This window comes from Neodiprion pinetum, chromosome 7 (genome assembly GCF_021155775.2).
Source record: "Neodiprion pinetum isolate iyNeoPine1 chromosome 7, iyNeoPine1.2, whole genome shotgun sequence".
Classification (NCBI taxonomy): Eukaryota; Metazoa; Arthropoda; class Insecta; order Hymenoptera; family Diprionidae; genus Neodiprion; species Neodiprion pinetum.
The window spans coordinates 17250784-17271649 of record NC_060238.1 but is presented as its reverse complement, the minus strand read 5'-3'; the positions used below and the strand labels follow the sequence as shown (position 1 = coordinate 17271649).

At 36.8% G+C, this 20866-nt stretch overlaps 3 protein-coding genes across 10 annotated transcripts in view; 1 reads left to right on the top strand and 2 right to left on the bottom strand.

Moving 5' to 3' along the window:
* The window catches only part of gek (serine/threonine-protein kinase gek), a 43601-nt gene extending 40759 nt beyond the window's left edge, over nt 1-2842 (bottom strand). The window contains exons 1-2 of one of the 6 annotated variants that reach the window (XM_046636001.2): nt 2538-2842; nt 227-414 (exon numbers count right to left, since the gene is read on the bottom strand). In XM_046636001.2, the coding sequence (XP_046491957.1) occupies nt 227-356 (130 nt within the window). In that variant the 5' untranslated portion in view covers nt 357-414; nt 2538-2842. Of the gene's footprint in view, nt 1-226; nt 415-1607; nt 1687-2012; nt 2032-2537 lie in introns of those variants that run through there. The other 5 variants (XM_046636003.2, XM_046636004.2, XM_046636007.2 and 2 more) reach the window with 5 other exon arrangements.
* Nucleotides 2843-8000: 5158 nt separating this feature from the next.
* lin (protein lines homolog) lies at nt 8001-12938 on the top strand. Of its 3 annotated transcripts, none has more exons than XM_046636009.2 (3): nt 8001-8822; nt 8921-8975; nt 9066-12938. In XM_046636009.2, the coding sequence occupies exon 3, from the start codon at nt 9338-9340 to the stop codon at nt 11141-11143; it is 1806 nt and encodes a 601-aa protein (XP_046491965.1). In that variant the 5' UTR covers nt 8001-8822; nt 8921-8975; nt 9066-9337; the 3' UTR covers nt 11144-12938. The 3 variants fall into 3 exon arrangements, with proteins under 3 accessions (XP_046491965.1, XP_068993700.1, XP_046491966.1); XM_069137599.1 differs by having other exon boundaries at nt 8001-8975; nt 9066-9264; nt 9349-12938; XM_046636010.2 differs by lacking the exon at nt 8921-8975.
* Nucleotides 12605-19834, bottom strand: NC2alpha (negative cofactor 2 alpha). Its single transcript, XM_046636011.2, has 5 exons — nt 19238-19834; nt 18886-18958; nt 18687-18780; nt 18426-18608; nt 12605-18303 (listed from the first exon to the last, which is right to left on the bottom strand). Exons 1-5 carry the CDS (start codon nt 19277-19279, stop codon nt 18015-18017), a joined length of 681 nt encoding a protein of 226 aa, XP_046491967.1. The 5' UTR covers nt 19280-19834; the 3' UTR covers nt 12605-18014.
* Between the last annotated feature and the right edge of the window lie 1032 nt (nt 19835-20866).

Genomic DNA, 20866 nt, shown 5'->3' with positions numbered 1-20866 from the left:
AATTGGTTCCAATTCAATGTGAATTGAAAAAAACTATAATGTACTAAAAAGTCAGTTCAAACCAATTTTTTTTCTCAATGTAAAAAAGGAAATTTGTCACCTAAAAAAATCATTTCCAATTCCCATGATAGAAAATTGATATTTTCAGTTTTTGCCATGACGAAAATGAAAATTCCCTAAGAATTAGAAAGCCAAACGATGTAGTTTTATATTAAGAGATTGTTACCATTAATAGCAAGTCCTTTGGGCATCATTTCGGACGTCGCAAGGTTGTAGTGATGCTGTTGTAGGTCGGACATGGTCGCTCTTTGCCGTGACAATTGCTTACCACGTTCGTTGGATGTTATTTCTGTCATTGCTGAAGCTGGTTACCAATTGTGTGCTACACCACCGCATTACTGAAATATGGGTGCACTGAAAAATAATCAACATTTGATTGTGTTAAAAGTGATCTCACATCTGGAAAGGACAAGAACAAAGTTTCCGATCAGCTATTGCCAGTACAGATTTTTGTTCAAATGAAAGTAAATTTCCAAATGACGCAGTATGAAAACAAATTTAGTTACTTTAACCATCGAAGGTGTAAGAAAAGCTAAATAAAATAATCTATGATTCTAAAATAACTTTATACCAATTCTTTATCGCCATCCGATAAGCCTTGTACATAATTGTTATACTAACGTTGCAGTTTTGCCTCTTATTTAAATCTGGATGAGGAATAGGAGTAAGACATTTAAAAAAAAAAAAACCAAAGTACCAGAATTACTTCAAATTCTGCAAAATCAAATTTGCAGTATCTATAGTAAATATTATACTTTTTTCCAAATAATTTGACAATCGTCCGATACTATATATGTTTATAAACTTTACAATATGATACAAAACTGTTTTCAAGATTAAAAGATACTTCAAATCAGGCTTTAATATACAAATAATATTTTCATTTACAACGTAATTATAGTATGAATACAGAAGCTAGAAATCTATGGGATTGTTTCAAAATTATCATCAAGTCATTAATTATAATACTCAATGAGAACTGGATGAAACCGAAGGACAAAGTAAATGCGTTAGATTCTTCATACTTGGAAGTTTCAGTAATGTAAATTATTTACCTGTTAAGCACTGACTTTACTTAGGATGAGAAGAAAACAGTATATTTTACATTAATCATAACACTGAATTTTCCTAGTAAAAAATCCCAGTTCTATAGGTTTTCAATAACCTTGTTTCATACAATTGAACCTGTGAATTATCCTATAAAAGTGAAGAAACGTGCTGTCCATCCATGTTACATGTTGTTTTTTTTTTTTTGCATCGGTAATTTGAAAAAAACTTAATAGGTTATCAATTTCTATCCAACGAAATTTTAGTGTGAAAAATATTAGTCATATTTTTTTCCAGTTTTCTCATCTGATTCACAAACATAAGATTGGTGTTGGGCAAAAAAAAAACATGAGTAAGTCGTCAAGATTGTAACCTGAATGTCACAGTTTCGGTGACGAAAGGAGAAAAATATGAAACAAAAACAGTGTGAAAAAAAAAAGAAGAAAGGAAGCAATTTTTATTATTCCACCAGAAGCAGCAGGAAATACCAAGCCACCTACCTGCTCACGTTTTTAATCGGAAATGTCAATCATCTGTTAGATGTAAAGACATATATGGGTATGCATAGCTTTCATTCAGAATCAGCTGTAAGGTCTTGAAGTTGTTCGGAAATTACGTAACCAAGCGAAGTGAGAGAAGTGGGTTTGTTACAAAAAAAAAAAATTAATAAAAAATTGTTCAAAACATAATCGATCCAAAATAATGAGTCGATAATTGGACAGGATTATTTTGACCTTTATACGTTTAAGATAATATGTCAATATGATCTACAAACTCGAAAAACGCAAGTATGTGCGAATGATAGTCAATGGGGTAGGGCAGGTCGGTAATTTTCGTACGTTTGCCTTTCGGATATAGGTGTAATGTTATACATTGTATGTACGCATGTATGTATGTACACATACCTATTTGGATAAAACAGAGCTAAAACCGATTTATTCTTTCTTTTCAAGAACGGAGACAGATGCGATAGATTGATAGATATTTTTTAGATATATATGCATGAGTGTGTGTATGTGTGTGTGTAAGTATGCATGCATGTGTATAAAGAGAGAGAAAGAGAGGAATAGAGGGACACCGAGAGAGAAAGTTACGTCGTACGACAGCGAAATGTTAATGAACCGAAATCATTCGCGGTGCACGAAGCTCAGTTTTTAATTATACATATATATCATGACTAGCTCAAATGATACCGTGCATCGCGTTAGCGAGAAGTTACGATTCTTTTTTTTTAGACGAACGGCGAGAATAAAAAAATAAGGCACTCATGGAGTCATGGGCGAGATGTTTAAACGTAGTGCATACAGAGGTATGCACATACAATAATATGAAAATTTGCAAGGCTAGGTAGGTAGCTGAGGACGGTAGGGGAGTTTGGAATGGCACATATCAAGCGGGTTTGACGTATCCATGTATAAAAATCTGTTCACCTGCCACGCAGCAGCAGTTTTCGTTTAAATATATTCAATTGTTTATTACGCACACAGTTGTTCATTTAATTACGATTATGGAGATCATACATTTCCTATCGCCACTTCAACTGCCACTTCCACTTCCACTTCCACTTCCACTTCTACTTCCACCTCCACTTCTCTGGTATCAGCCAGTTCGGTATGCTTCGACCCCCTGGTCAGTACCCGTATTCCCCCGTACTGCCCGTACTGATCTCGTGTTCCCTCGTCCCGTGTTTCCGGAGGCCATACGCAGCTCCCTTTTCTCCATACAAAAATATGGCAGCTTTTCGGCCCAATGTCATTGACTAACAAATTTATAGACGCTCCAACGAGGACCCGTTGGGTGAAAACTTGACGGAATAATTTGAAGGCTGGCAATACCACTGGGCAACTTTCCGTGACCAATACTCGGCGGGTAAGTGGGCCTGAGTGGTCCTGTGGCCATAAGAATCCCTGTCAGCGATCCGGTAACCTCTTTACCAGCGGGAGTCATTCAACACCATGGAGCTAGGAATAGAATGGCAGAGCTCATTACCGCGGGGTTGCACAGAAGTCGTCAAAAGGTATGAGGCGACATAAAACTCTCTGATTGGTTGCGCCATCTTGTAATGTTACCTGGCGGCAACTGCTATCGTCCCTAATCTAGCACATCACTGATGTAGTCAATTGCATACAATTGGTGTAGACTATGTATTTTCATGTTCAACCCATTGAAATAGAGGTATACTTGGACGCAGCCCCCTGACACTCACCACTACTCGTATACTAAAAAATTGTACGCGTTTTGTCCCCGTTTTTTAGTTCCTCTACGTGGCGCTAGTAGACTTCTGACACGCTCACTGCCATGGAGACTAGAGTAAAGGATTCCGAACCACGGTCTTACATACGGGTCTGACAACGAAGGTAGTGAGGGTGGTTCATTTCACGTCCGGTTATTTATCTCACTTTGTGGCCGCCAAGCCGGCGTTGTGATCGAGGGATGGATAATCAACGCGTGCGCAATGCAGCGCCAATGTAATAATAATATTATTATTGGCACATTTTCATCCCTACCATCCCTACCCCACGCACATCCCTAGATAGCAGCGCCGCGACATGGCTATTTCAAACACTAAAAACCACGGACAGCAAGAGAACCACGCCACTCTGTAGATAATTGGCTTCGTTGCCAGACCTGTATGTAAGACCGTGGTCCACACGCATATGGCGGAATCGTCGAAGAGTGGTTCGTGATAGTGATGAAAGATCTTGTAGTTCGGAATATATCCGCAAGCGATACTAGCGCCTGGTTACGAATAGGATACATACGTCTCTGCATACGTAAAGATCGACAATTCAAAATCACCGCGCTGACGGAGCTCGCAGTGGTAGCGCTGCCAGGCGGTTACAATCCGCGGATCGTTCATCACTTTCATCGACCATTTGGCTAGCATTGCGTTCGGACTCCTTACCTCTAGTCTCCATGCTCGCTGCCCTCGCTGACTGCGCGCAAGATTGTCAGCATAGCGATATAAGAATAGAGTACGTGAGTCAGCCGAAACGACCAGCACGCAATAGAATGAGAGAGGGAAATTAGGGAGTCTGGTTGTCTTTGTCTAATCACGCATGCGCAGCAGGCGAGTCTCGGCCGCACTCGATACGAAAACATATATGAAAAAATAATGTAATCAGTAGTAAGACTATGAATAGTAGATTAGTATAATTTGAATAAACTAATATACAATATAAGTGAAATCAATTTATGTCTTTGGTCACACGAAAGATCTTGTTATAAAGAATGTTTACCATCATCTAATATCGTGTTTGGTAATATTTACAGAGTTTCCGAGACAACTCTATCCATAATATTTGAAGAAAATGTTAAATGTCGATTTTGACGTAAAATTTTTTCAGCACTAATACAAATAAAGTTTACGTCGTCAGATGCAAAGTGCACGCCTCCACGATTTTTTAGTTTAGTTAATTTGGAATTGTTGCTGTTATCAGTATTCCTTTATATCACAGCAACGCACTGTTTACAATGAATTTTATTCTTCAATGAAAATACTATAGAACCGCTAATATGTTTGACTACTTCATCGATATATTCTGTGGAACACCAACCGCTTTTTTTGGTATAATCATGTTCAAATAGAGTATGAAGCGGGTTAAGTTTGTGTCAACAACCTTCGGGACGCCAGCGCATGCGTGATTAGACAAAGACAACCAGACTCCCTAGTTGCTCTCTCTCTTTCTATCGCGTGCTGGTTTTCACTTATGTGCGCTCCTGTGGTTCACGCACTCTATTTTTATATCTCTATGATTGTCAGACATGTACTAGCACCACTAGTGGTGGAGATTGGTGGCAGAATCGAGGGACATTTTGCGAACCACTTTTAGCAGCGTGTGTCAGGGGGCTGCTGGGACGCTTTATTGAGCTAAGACTCCATGTATGCGTTGAGCTACGGCAAACGCATGCGGAAGGCGACTCCAGGCACGCGGCAGACTTTAGCGCTACGCCACGTACGGAAATCGAAGATGCGTGGTAAAAATGTATACAAACGATAGCTACATAACCTAAAAGAAAGGAATACTCTATCCCATAATTCCGGGTGGTTTCTCACATAATGAATTACAAGTTCATTCACGTCATCACAATTATACTTCATAGTGGAATCTTTTGTTGATGTTATTGTGGTTTGTTTTCATCACGGTCTTACATACAGGTCTTGCGACTCTGAGTTTCGACGTGGGCCTCTTAACGTGTCAAGCCGCTAGCGTCGCTGCGATCGAGGGATGCCCGGTGCGACAAGGATGACGATAGTCGCGCTCGCGCGTCACATGGGCGTGGAATCCTAACGTCAAAGGCTTATTCAAACATTGTAGGTTATGTTGATGCATCCCTCGATCGCAGCTCCATCTGGATTTTTCTTCAACAGAGGAGCTACTCTCTACCATTGGAATTCTATTGAGTCGCAAGACCTGTATGTAAGACCGTGGTTTTCATAGACTGTTTTGTACGACATAATCTACGTCGCATCGTAGATATATTTCTTACGCCCGTGGTGCATATGGTATGTGAATGTTGCACGATTTTAAGCGGCCTCCACACGGTGCGAGAAGACGAGTATCCTCTGTTGCGCTATCTCTTCTACGGGCCCCCCACCACGAGAGTAAGCGTTCCAGTATATCTCACTGACCTCTATATAGAGATCAGCGGTATATCTCTATTTCAGTGGTTCAACCGCAATCCCATTAGGCCATTGAGCTTATATACGTCTCCTATCTCTGTCGTACGATCAAGAGAGCGGAGAACAGCCACCAGACCTTGCGCCAGATAGAGAAAGCAATAAGATAAGTGGAGAGGTATAGGGTGCTATTTCATGAGTAGTAACAAGCAGCAGTGGTTTAGTAACTTACTAGTTTTCACTAGCATCAGTCTGGTAATTTTACGCAACAGCAGCGCTGCTCAAATAGGTCGTGGCTTCTTGTGATCTTGTGGCTTGTCGCTCGAGAAACTGAACTGCGAGCAGCAGAAACATGCGCTGGAAGTGATAGGGGAAAACTGCTGCTGCTGCGGCCTTTTACTGCTCATGAAATAGCACCCTAAGTCTTAGGCCCAGTTCCACAACTTCTTGAATAGTGCTTTCCGTAAGAACTTGCGCCAGGATTGGCGATCTGAGTCGCACCACTTTTGTTTGGCGCGCCATTTCTGTCGCGCAAACGAAAAAGCGGTATTAAGTAAAGTCGGCTGGCGTTTAAGTTATAAAAAGAATTTTTCAACATTAGAAAAGTGATGACTTAATTTCGGCAATGGATGTGAAAAAATAATCTAAGTAATTTTACTGTGAGTGAAAAATTGAATCTGATAGCTAAATTACAACTGAAAGAAAATCACTTCACTATTCAAAACAAGAAAACCGATGCGGTGACGTCAAGATAGAAGGAGGAATGCTGGAAAAAAATGGTCCAATTGTGAATTCGTCTTCTTCTTTATCTTTTCTTTCTTTTTTACTTTTCCGTATCATTATTTCCCGGTTTCTATATTTCAAAATTAATATATATTTTACGCGATCCGTCAAACAAGACATAACATTGACGACAATGGTGTCTGCTCTTGCAGCTTGGTAGCATAGCAGTATAAACCTCGTTTAAGAACGGAACCCCCCAAAATCCAGCGTCTAATTTAAAATCCGCTCAGCGAAGCTTAACTGGAGATTTTGGTATTGTGGAACACAAAGTAATAGTCGACTTTTGTTAAACCAAGTTTATGCGGTAAGCTCGGTTTAATGTCCAGGTAGTGTCGAGTAGCCAACTTGGCGGGTGAACGCCTAACTCACGTTTTTCCAGCTGCGAAGCGGTAACGGATACGCTGAGAATGAACAAACTCTCGGAAGTAGCGTCTGATTACAATCGGTTTGGTTTTTTTTTATTTTATTCCAGAGCAGGGGGAGGGAGATTTTTGTTCCAAGTTTCACAGATGATTAGGAGATTATTAAAGGTCGGAGAAGTGTGTGTAAAGACCTACGATCCACCTACAGATGATCCCGCACAAGCAGAACTCAATTCGATCGTGAATTGTAGGTGTTGGCGGGGCAGACGTCACGCGAACTCCCTAGATGAATTTGTTTTATCAATAACGACCGAACTATTGACTTACAAACGACACAAAGTCACTCACAATCATGTACACATGACCCACAATTGATCCCGTACAAGCAGAACTGAATTCGATCGCAAATTGAAACTACGAGGGGGTAACACCACGTGAATTCCCTAGCTAAATTTTTTTCATTGACGGGAAATCACTTACAAACATCCACAAACGACCTACAAACGATTAAGAAAAGAATCAACTCATTCAGTTGTTAATGAGGGGCTAAGTACATGAAGCTGCATAGCACATTCCTGCGTAGTCGACGTAGCCATACGAACAGAGAAGTGTCTGCATACCATCTTGATTTTAAATTGAATCTTAGAGCATATACTACTGGAGGTAGTTACCCGTGCCGTCAACCTCGCGAAAACTGTGGCCGTAGTGGTGAGCACTCTGGATACTCCGTCTCTCTCACTTTGCATTGTATAGGTTGAAAGGAAACGTATCAACCAACCACGTTGTAAAGCAAGAGAGATAGGTTGTACGTGGCATAAGTGCTCCATCTCACTCCTCTGCCACACATTCTGTACACGCTAGACTACCTCGAGTAGTTTATGCTCCAAGGGTTAAATAGCAGTTGTGCCCCCCAACTTGGAACTGCAATTATGCCTCCCAACCTGGAAACAAAAAAATATCCGTAGAAAATCTAATCAAACGATTGGTAGATCAGAGTTGGTTAACACTCTGTAAATAATTATTTATGGCTTACCTTATGTATTACAGCTGTTATGGAATTTAAAGAAATACATTCAAATTTACATTTCAATTTTGAAGTGTTTCGCGCTAACGACCACACCTACAGAATTTTATTCGGCGCTGGTAGTCAGCGCGCGTTTGCCAAACCATCGCTGAATAAATAGAAGAAATAGCGTACGGTGTTATTTATAAAGAAAAAAACATAATGAGAAGCTTTTTTTAATTATTTAAACCGCTTGGGTGATAATCATTCTACAGTTGTTTGCGTAAATTTAATAAATCAAGTTCAGTCCGTTATGGAATGCGCTAGGGGCAGCTACTGTATTACGCAGCTCCGCATGATGCCAGAATAAAAATTTATTATAAATTCAATTTAGTCATATTTTTCACCTTCCTGAATGATTATTTATTCCATTAACCTAACAAGCGATTATTCATCGACCATTCCATGGCAAAATTTTTCAAATAATTCGATATTAAGGATTTTTCATCCGCATAAAGATACGTACATGGGTACGTGGCAACAAGGCAAACTTATTTCTGTCGGGCGCCTTGCTGCTGTTACTGCTGCTCACAACTTCCTAGTCAAAAGAATTTCTTCGTGCGCAAATAACATTTATCATCAACTGTGCGGTGAATTTAAAACTCAAACATTCACAAGCAACATATAATAATCCAAGCCCTTCTGAACGGTTAGCTTTGTTGTTCAAATCGTCCAACCAAAACTGAACAATTAATTCGCTAGGAAGCGTCGGACGATTGTATTCTACTTTCATTGAAAGTGTTGTATTCCCAGTGTTAAAATTATTGACCTGCCTACTGTATCCTGTGGATTAAACAGTGCGTTTTGTACCATACAAAAATAAGAACCAAATGCAATTGTCATAAACGTAAATACCGCCTTGCTTCACTTTATTACGGATTAAATGGTAATATAATTTTCGTGGTTATATACAGATTAAGAGAGATATTACATAGTTGCATATTGTTATTTTTTTTTTTAATTCTTTTTTGTTTTACCCACAAGATAATGTTTGTGTATGAAGTAATGGTAGAGTTATAATACGACAAAAAAAATCGAGGTAAGCCCTGTAGCCATTTAAATTAATATTGAATGTCAAAATAATTGATTTGTTCCATCAATGCAGTAAATTTATTTAAATTTTTTTCAGATAGCAAAGCTGGCCACTGTTACGCATAGCAATCGAGTAATTGGCTTTTGTTATTACCTGAGCCGATGTCAATTTTCGAGTACATGAAGTACTTTGAGCATTATGGGTATTTTGGATCGAGTTTCATATTGGTTCGGAAGATAACTTGACAAAAATTCAAAGGCGTTTAGTCGAAGAGAGGAAGAAAAAAAGAAAACAAGTAACTGAACTAACATAAATAATCACTGACGAAAAGAGAATCAGATATATATAAATTTTTTAAACTTTTGCTAATGGTACTTAGACGAAATCGCGCTCATCCTCCGAGTACAAAAATGGAGGAACCAGCAAAAAAGAAACAAAGAATTATCAATAGTGACGAACAAGATGAAAACAATAGTATGACAACGGCGATGGTGACGGAGATAGAAAGCTTTCAAAACAGTCTCCTGTCACAATGTCTGTGCAATGTCCCTGTGAGCAGTTTGAGAAAACCGTTCACTGGCAGTACGGTTCAGGCTGGTGATGGTACCTATAGAATGACGACACTGTCAGAATGGGAGCCAGACAGAACATTGCAATTCATTAGTGCCCTTCAGCTGCTCTTTGATCTAGCAATAAAACAGAATACCAGAGGTATAATGTGTAGCAGAGTGGCCGACGTGTGTGAGGCTCTGTCGCGCAACGAGCACGGTATCATAGACCAAATACTAGATTTATCATGTTCACCAAATAAGTTCATATCATTTACCGCGAGCAGAGCCCTAGCCTCTTTCTTCATAGTGACCAAAGAAAACATTGAATTGTCATGGCTGGACAGGCTCACCCAGTCTTTGGTCAGCACGCACTCACCAAGCCAGATGCTGTTTACTTTGGATGTTGTTAAAAGGGTGGTCGAGCACAAGGACGGCAGTACTCATCCGTTGGAGGATGGCGAAAGCTTTACTTCGCCCAGGAACTGTAACACCTTGACAATATCGGATCCAGAGAGCCTGGATAGTACCCCGGTAAAAGCGATGTGCGTCAAAGCTCTGGAGTCAAAGTGGAACATTTTAGTATCAAAGTTTGATAGTATTTTAAGCTCCTATACTCCTCAGCACGAATCGGCGGTTATAATGTTCCTAGACTTGTGGGAATCCATAATATCCGTTAAAGCCAACCTGTCTGTTGTTGATACAAAACTGTTCTACTCCCAGCTTGACAATCTGGTTGTTCTATTGAACTCCAACGTTCCTGGCATCATTTGGAGGCACCTTTTGGGTTTACTCAATGAAGTGCTTTGCTACGGGAGCACGTTGGCTCTTCAAGATGTTCTTCCCGACGAGCCGTGCTCGTTGGCTCATCTGGTTGTCCGCGCCGTTAAAGACTGGAGGCTCCTGGATGCTTTGCCGTATCGCCATGGATCAGGGAGATTCGGAGGCGGCTCCGGGGACGGAGATCGGCCTTTGCTACAGAAAGTGATTTTACTCGTTCTCAAAAGTGTTGCTGTCACAGTAAAGGAAACACGAAGCGATTCCAGTGACTCATCTCTTGGCTCAGAAGCTGAAGATCTTGATGCGGACATGGCTGTTATTGAAAGAAGCATAAGAGAAGTACTGCGTCAGTTGGATCAGTGTGTGAAATCCCTTATGCCTTTTCATCCAGAAACACCACTGTCTCAATGGGTTGTCCAAATGTTTCACGACCAAGATGATTTCCTCATAGAAGGCATGGTTTGTTGTTTGGATGTTGCCGTTGGTCTATTTTATCGGGGACCGCCCCAAAATGATCTTGGCCACATGCTCAGCCCAACGTTAACTTTTGTTCAATTTATACGTGCAGTCTCTCACGATCCGGATGTACTTTTAGACCTTCTAGTTAGCAATGAGACTTGTTTTCTCTTGTATCTTCTGAGATTCTTGAAATACATCAGGAGAAATTGGTCAGAATTTATAACTTGTTGCGCAAGAGAATTGGATGATACAATGACTGTTTTAATTCGGCTTAGGCTAGCGATAGACAGGCTTGTATCCAAGGCTCTTTTTCCATACAATATAAACCCTGTTCTTCGTCTGTTAGAAAAGTGTGAGTCATTTTATGAAGGAAACATTGAAAATTGATCGAATATTCGCGAGTTGCATATAAGTAGAAAGTAATTTTTACTATTGTTTCTAAGGGAAGAATTGTTGTTTTCCTTACTGTACATATGAACAATTCCTGATGAGTAAGATCGTACATGTATTTTTATAAAATATATTTTAATAAGACTCTACATCTCCCATCTCATAAAACTGCAGTAAATTTTACTCCGTTGATTGGGAAGAAAACAGAGGCATAACTTAGCAATATTGTGCTCAGTTCTGGCTACCAGCAGAAGTTTTAGGTAAAGTATGTATGTATGTATGTATACAAACGCACAAAAAAACAAAAAACTTCGTGCAAGCTATGAGATTTTCATTTTGTTACATGGAGTGACTATATACAGTAGAAAATCGATAAATGACATCTTGTAGAGTAAAAATAATACATTTCCTGACGTCAGGTCTCACAGCGCCAGATTTTCGTTGCCACTCACTCCTGCTGCAGTACATTTCAAATTCCTTTACTTTTGATTGGTAATGTTTTCTAAATTATCAAATAATCGTTACCAAGAGTCTGAAAAAATATATTTCTGCATAATACTAAATACAATTAGCAGCTTTTATAAGCTTTTCTAAGGTTCTTGACGTCTTGAATTGCATCATAATGTCAATCCTTTAACGACATACTCACAGAATATGTTTATAGGGCAATATTTAACTCTAGAAACTAAGTCTCATATGAATATATGTACAATTTGCATTCTGTACTAAGCTTTTTTGCATTAATTTTCACAAAGAAATCATATGCTATGCATTTCACATATTTAATTATGTATTATTATGAAAAGTTATTAGTTGTTACTGTGAACATAACGAATGCTATTTATACTGTAGAAACGAACTCCAATTATTGTGTAAAAAAGACTCAAGGTGCTACAAGGTTAATTAAATTTACAACTACCGATTATGGTGAGACATAATCGTCTTTTTGTATATGCCAATTTTTATCAACTGAGACACGAAGCCATAGAAAAGTGTATTTAAAAATAAACAATTCATGAAAAATACGTTACACACGTTACTTTCATTGGGACAAAAATAAAATAAAAACGAATGAGTAATGCAACTTGCACCTTTGACATAAAAATTTTTATTTTTTTTTAATATGGATGTCTTATAATAGATTGTGAATATTTATTTTTACTGTTAATTGTACATTAGAGTTAAGAATTTTAATTGTATAAATCCGCGTTTTTATGATGCGATATTTTAAATATTTTTATGTCCTTTGTATTTCTTTTGTTTCATTTAATCCATCCTCTTGGAACCTTAGTCTACGAGAACAACTAGACCAATTATTTTTTCGCTTTTCATAATTGTTTACACACGAATGATACTTGGTAATGTGAAGTTAATGACAATCTTGATGTGACGTTCTAGTTGAAGAAACGAAATTTCACTATTTAACGAGTAAATCCGAATATAACTTTTTTCTTAAGCTTTGATTTCTATTGTTTCATTAATAGACGTCATAATCAAGTAAAAACTCTCGTTTCAAAGAACAGAAACGATTTTACGTTTCATTACATGTTAGTAATGCATTATCGGTATTGATCATTAATCGATTACTCAGAATGTGACTTCACTGTACTTACAACTCCATTCCTGATCTTTTCTACAGTGCGTCTAGGTAAAAGTAGCACTTCTATAAATTTGAATATTTGATACAATGACTAATTACATTTACTGGTGTTCTTCATTACTGTACAAACTGCCTCTTTAGGTTTGACTAAGGAAAGATTTTCTGTTTATTATTAAAACTTTACGAAGTTGATTGAGCTGCTTCTTTATTTGTTATTTGGTAACCATTTACGTGTAACTTTATCTTCACCTCAATCGAACGCCCCTGTATTAATTTTTTCACCCGATAACATATTTTTTTTTGTAGTTTACAAATAGTTAGACACATTTATATTAGAATGATGATAATAGCTGGATCAAGCTACTTCTAAAAATGTAACCATTGTTAGGAACGTACATTAAATGCAGTCAATCGTTATTTGAATTATAAATATTGATGGACACATGTCGATAAAATTCGATTACGGGATGTCGATTAGTTTTGCATGACTATAACTACGAATGGTAGAGAACTGACAATGATCTCAATAATTTATTTACTTTCAATTTAAATAACAGGCTGGAATAGAGTCTTGTACTATCACGGTTTGTTTGCTCTTTATATGAAATATCTGTACCAAAGGTGGTTTTGTATTAATGCAATTTGACCTATTCAAATTCTTACAAACGTTGCGCAATTTTAAAAATAAAATTTCCATGATCTTAATTATTATAATAGCATCAGTAACCGAATCAAACTGTTCGATTTACAGGCAATAGCGTACGTAACAGTTCTACCTTTATCAATCAAATTATTTTTGGACTGTTCTTACTAATATTCTGGCAATAATATCCATAGCCAGAGAACATTACGATATTCTATGAGTAATCACAAGTACAATGATATGTCACTGCACTATTTTCATGAAACGTAGCTTGAATATTGTATTAAAATAGTGCTGTGACATATCATTTCACACTTTATGCAATCTGGATTGATCTGGATAGAATCCCGAAACGTCCCTTAGTTACTGCCTAAAAATACATCAAATTATAAAAATAACTCTGTTGGTAAGGGTGCAACAGTTATATACCCTTAAAGAGCCGCGAAATTTTTTTTCTATCGTCAGAATGCCGTTAATATGATCAAATTTTTGTTGTAAAGATTGTTTACACGGTTTACCCCTAGCCTTCGCAAGAATTCTCAGATAATTTTAAATTCTCAATGTCATAGTGAAAACATTGGGCTTCACTCTTGACAATCTTGAATAAGTACCAAACCACTTTCACACTTTTTGCATCGTACAAACTTTGTACATATATGCCGTATCTGTTTAAACTTTGTACTGCCTATTTATTACATGCTTAGAGATAATTCCTTTGGTTTCCTATGAAAAAAGTAATGTAACGTGAGTACATCTGCAGTAAAATTTTTCATTCCTATCCTTATTGTTAGATCCAATTGTACTACCATATAGTCATTTGAAATTGAGGTGGAAGTTGACATCCACAATTATCGATCATTTTTTCCCAATAATAGGCTTCAGGGTTTTACACTTAGGGTCTTCAGTTTATGGCTATGATATACAAAATTACATCCATTGTTTTTGATCAAATTACGGATTATGGTTCCTTGCACCCAAATTGAGCATTGCGGTCTTATTGTTTCATTGCGAAAGGAATTTCACCCTTCAATTCATTGTTGGAACTACGGAATGTTTGAAAGCGATGGCACTTATATTTAGTAATAAAAAGCACTTTCCCAGTGCCTTCGGAGTGAATCTCAGCTGATTTCTTTTTGTTACTCACACATAAGCAAGATGTACAGGTAAATATCTTCACTGTATACTGCAAAATGGCAAGAGACTTTTTGAATCGTTGGTACAATACTTATTCCCTAGGCCTATTGACTTAGTGCCAAATAACGTTCAATAATGAAACTTCAATGAAATTGCAGTAAATGTTGTCATTGTCAACCAAAGATATATGAAGACCTTACAGAATTCACGGGTTGAATTATCACAAACGATAAGGTATCTTCGAATCATTAGTGTAGAAATTATTGCAGAGAAGTCTGAAATTTTCCAGTATTATATATTTAAAAAATAGTTTTTAAGATATTTGACAGGCAAATTCAAAAGCTGCCGTAAAATCAATATGGTTGCATATTGAGACACGATCATTTTCGGTAAAAAATAGCTACCAAGCATTATTTGAAGTGAGACAAAATGATCGTAAAAGAAATTGAAATATGATACCATTTACTAGATTCCAGAAACATGAGAATTTATGTTGAACTCAGTTGAACACGTGCCGGAGGAGCCAAAAAAAATTATCTGATTTTCATTTTTGACAATGGAAGTCAATGAATGTATATACCTGGAGATGCCGAACCAATCCCGATTCATCTCAGTAAACGAAAAAATATTGAAACGTATGATTCATTTTGATGAGTGTCAATCCAAAATTCTCATCAAAACGTATTGCATGATTGAAAAATCAATCCGAATCAATCGTTCTATCGTTTTGAATATGTGTCTACAAGATTTGGTTCTTTCAATTTTTCACGTTCGAAATGTAACGCAGTTTGCATTCAATCCAATCTGCAAATACACAATTCCGTATCCACCTATTTCTGTTGGATTTTTGTGAACAAATTTCAACTTACCTGAAATGAAGTTTAATACGTCCTCAACAACTCAAATTCTATCGATTAATTTTCGTTTGAATACTGCAACTATTTGGATTCATGTGAATTCGTGAATGATATTAGTACTTTCATAGTTTACTATTGGTTTCTTTTTCTAAATCTTGTTCAGTCCGTAATGAAATATTCCGAATGTTTTCATGGTTTAGGATGGAATTCTTTGCACATTTTGGATTACACTATAAGAATAATTACTTGTTTTTCAAAACTGTAACAACACGTGTAAACCCCATGTAATCAATAACCACTTATTGATACAGAAACATATTCAACTAGTCATCCAAAATACTGTTTTAAATTATATCTTTGGGATCGGAAAAATGGATTCAGTCAAATCAAAATTTACTATTTTTTTAATCTTTTTTCGTTTACTGGGATTCACTATATTCTTCAGTCAACGCATTACCGCTCAAGCTTTCAATATTTCAACTGCATTTTACAATCACGTATACAAATATTTTCAATGCTGATCAATATCAATTTTTTTCTTTTCTTAGTTTCGAGAGTGAATTCGAATATTCACGCATTATACAAATTTGCTATTCTGTAAATAAACAGATAAAGGGATTTAGTTGGGGGAGGGGGAGTGGCTGAAGCTTTAACCCCGTGAAATACTGATGCTAGAAGATACTAATTTTTTTGGTTGAATCGTTTTTAATAAGAATTGACACCCTGGAGTTATATGAAAATCGAAACATTATTAAAAACTTTATAAAATTAATATTTTCAAACGATTGAAGAAAAAAAAATCTTGAAATTTGATCGTTTGCCATAATGTATAAAATCCACTAGAAAATTACAAGATCATAAAGTCAAGGATTCTGAGAGATGGTGCGTTTTCAATGCGGATATAGTAGCTGCTTTCGATACTATGCGAAATTTGATTTGATTTCATTTGAACAACCGATTCACCACAGATATATCTTTGTCAAGAACTCTGTTATCGAAAGTAAAATGTAGTAAAATCACTCATTACTGGGTTACAAATTGAGATTAGCAGTCAACTTCATAGCTTCGCTCATAAAATCGAAACAAAAGAAGTTCTTAACAAAGATACACATATAATAAGGTATTATACTACATCACTGTCTATCTTCGTTGTTTCTTGAAATACTATATTCAAAATCTTGAGGAGTTCTTCACGGTAACTTCATTGTGTTGGAAATTAGGTACGATCAATCTCAATCCGTTTATACTGTACTTCAGCAAAAATTTTAATTCTAACTGCTTGGGAATTTTATAACTGTTCACTTGAGAATTCGCATGGAGACTATTTTAATATCACCTTATACTTTGTGTCAATAACATCGAGAGATTGAGATAGGAACAAAAACAAGTTAAGCTTTGTCTTAATTCTAATAGAACTTGTGTCCTTGATTTCGAACAGTATTTCAAGCAAATAATACAGCACGTATGACGTTGAAAACAGTTATTTCATAGTTCAAAGAATATCTGTGTCCAATGAATACGAAAGCAAACGATTAGCTATAATTTTATTGCTGTGACCTGCATTGAATATGCATTTTCTCCCGATATTCTTACCTCTATGGTTTGGAGAAGTTTTAGTCGATTCTAGATATCGTCCAGAAAACCAGTCATTTCTAATTTTATTTACTTCAATCCGTCCAAGAATAATAATTTTATACAGCCATTAAAAATGATTCAATTTAAATTTAACGTCAGAATATCAATTTTTATTACAAATAATGTAACGAAAAAATTTTAATTCTTCCAGTCAAATTTCGACACCCCCCCCCCCCCCCCCCCCGTTCAAAGAAGCAGCTACTGGATTTTGAGGTCGCAAGCTATGGCTAGACACATGCTACATACAGTGTTTGAAATCGTCTTTTAAATAGAACTATAACAATGAATATACAGTAGATATTTACAATAACATTCTCACAAACAGACTTTCGACTCTTCAAAAAATTCAAATTACCTACATTTCTACATACGCATGGGCAATTCTAACATGTATAAAAAAAAGTAGCTTAAAACGAAATCGAGTGTCATATATTATTATTTGTGTTTAGTCTCTTGAGAATAATTTCGGTGCAAAATTATTGCAGTAACAAAAACCAAGCTGTGCCACTGTATAATATTCCCATTTAATATTAATTACATTATCCGTAAATAACACGTCACTGCAATAATTCTATTAAGGAAAAATAGAACTGAAATCGTTTTGGTACCCAGAGTCTACTATAGAATCGGCTAACAAAGTAAACTACGATTTTGTCAAACTATTTTTAAATTTGAACGTTATAATCTAAGATTATATAACCTTGCAGAGAAGGTTGAATGCACAAGCCACTCGAAAAACATTTATACAGTATATGACGTAACAAATATGCTGTTTCGGCTTTGGTGATGTCACATGCTCATATCTTCAAGTCAAATGAGCATAATAGTGACGTATTTTCGAGTAGTTGGTTAACTACGTAAAATCAGATATATTAAGTAGACTTACAATCCAGATACTAGTGCAAAATTTGAAAAAAATTTCATTTATGTGTGTAAGGCATGGCACGCCTGTAATTGAACTCACTGCTGCAATAAATTGACGATAAGTGAGAAAATTGACTACGTGTCGTAGTCTTCATCGATATTGGTAGTGTTGCTGTAATTCGACGTCGGTTTATAGGTTGTATTTACGTTGTTAGAATTTGTTGACAAATTAAGTGGGTTTACTTCCGTGTAAAAGTTTGGTTGGCTAACATTAAACGTTGTAGACAACGGCGATTGAAAATTCGAGATCGGTGTTTTAGTACTTTCGCTCGACAAAGCAGCACTGGGAAATCCAATCCCTCTGTTCTCTCTTGGGTTTTGGCGAATTGGTGTAATGGTTGCCGACGATACCACATTTGGGATTCTGTATACAGAAAAAGACAAACAAGTTTGGATTTTTTTCATGATCAATATAAAAATATCATGCAACTTGTTTGCTTTAAATAATATCTATTTCACCAAGGATTCATTTAAAAAAAATCATACCCTGTAACGTCATGTCTTGAAATGGGTGGATAAATGGCTGGGTTTACTTGCACATAAGGCAACTGAGGTGCAGGAGTTGCTGGCGGTGTAGGTACCTCATCGTCGGGGCTGGTAACATCAGGAAGTCCCTTGACCAAGTCTTTCAAAAAGTCGAAGCGACTTTCAGAAAGGATACATTGCTTCCTTTGGGAAAAAATTCAAGTCTTAATATATTTGGTACGAGATAATTCATAATAACTGACGTGTGATGCAAATACTTACATATGAGACGGACTAAGAGTTTTGGCATTTTTGGCACTCGTTATTTGCATTGTTTTCGTTAACAACGACTCTACGAATAACTCTAGGGTTCTAGGTGAATTCCGAGTTAAGGACATCGATAATGTGAAATAAATAAGAAAAAAACAACAGATGGTGCACTTCTAATAGCTACTCTAGGTGTAAAATATAAAAAGGATATAGATTATGACTGGTACAGCTTGAGCAACTTTTCCTACTTCTTCGTCCGTTTGCATGATTTTCTTGATACGTCCCTTTGAAAGAAAAGTGGTAAAATCGTGAATGTATTGTCAAGTGTGGTGAATTTAAGGTTATGTTTTCATTGAAAAATGTTGACCTCAGGTAATAGTGACAGATTGAGGCCTTGAAAAAATTTTACAAACATGCTAATTGATATAGTAAATTCCAAACCATAAATTTATAGAATTTTGAATTCAAAATTGATCAAGTCTATGGGGTCTATAATAAAAATAAATAATGAAATACACGATGATGTAGGGTTCGGTTTGTTTAGTATGGTTAGTGTAACTTACCGCTGGGAAACGAGCATTGTATTTTTTTTTCTTGCTTGGCATTGTACAAAATTATAATACGTAGACTTTTCACAAATAAACACCATCAAATTGTACACATTACCATAAACAAATTATTATGACTCGAATTCCCGAAACGAGTTTTGTTGTCTTAATTTTAGCCTGTGAATATCAACTACTTTCAACCCTTTCAACTACGAAAACCTCGGCGCGTTCTAAAATCAGCTTCCAGTGAGATTTCTGCTGCAAATTACCACACACTTGTAACATCCGACCGGAACGTCCGTATGTTTTATCGACTATTATTACAGCATGTCACTTTTATCAACTAACCAAACTCGAAGTACGAGAATCTTGTTACCATAAGGTACTAAAACAACTCTCCAACTATTTGGAATATCCCTAGATGGAAAAAACTATGACATTCACTAACCAAAGCTTAAAAACCATGTTACGAGATCTTCGCACTACAAAGAGCTATAATATTATTATACGTTATTATATATCACTATCATATTAACACCATAATTAACTAACACCATTATATCCAAGTATTATGTAACACTCGACAATGCCATTTGTGCATTCGGAGCTGAGAGCTACACTGTAAGCAACTTACGCTATACCATATAGCCTGGAGTACAGAAGACCGTAAAACCATAGATAAATGTATAACCAATATAATGTTAAGATAGCACTGCTGCAATAATCCATGAAACCAGAGACTGTAAAACCTTCAAAACCGTGAATACCAATTATCCAGCATGAATCATACTTTCCTCCGTAACGCTGTATTATAGGCAACACGCGCAGCGTTTTGAAGGCAATGCAGATCTCCAATATGGAGCCACACAAAGCTCCATCTAGAGAAAACATTAGGAAACTTAACGACGAAACGATTGAAGGTAAATCAACCCGCAATAAACTCGAAGATGCATACGTGGCAACATCCACTAACAGGCAACCAACAAACATAAGAAAAACGTTCTAGAAGCTTCTAAGCCGATTTATATGAATATAAGAATTAATAATTACAGAAGAGATTTATATACGAAAGCACACACGTAAACCTGCTCTAAAACTACGAATTATCAAATTGTTAAATACCCTAAATCTGTTAAGATAGTTATAACACAAACACCTAAGAATATTCGCAGCAGCGCGATCCTAATAATGTTAAGCAAATAGCACCTATGTCTCATAAACAATCGCTATTGTACTCCAGGTGAATAACGACAGTAATCAATTATAATACATATGCAATTTTACATATTTACACACTATAAAATTAACAAAACGACGAGTAACCGATATGACAGTCTTAATATATAGACTTTGTAACGAACAGGATAGTAAGAATATTTAAGAAGTAAGCTACGACTAGATTTCAGCGCATCGTGACCTCGAAAATGCACATGGCACTAACGTACACCATGAAACACGGGTCACCTCTAGCGCATACGCACAGCGATTACCATATTAGGAAATAACTGCTAAAATCGGCCCGGGTCCTAACGCCCACGGGGGGGAAGAAGCACGGTAGCTGAGGGGCCAAGGGGGGCTTGCTGCCCCAACACCAAAGCCCACGCAGAATGGAAAATTACAGAGCAACGACCCTGCACCTACACC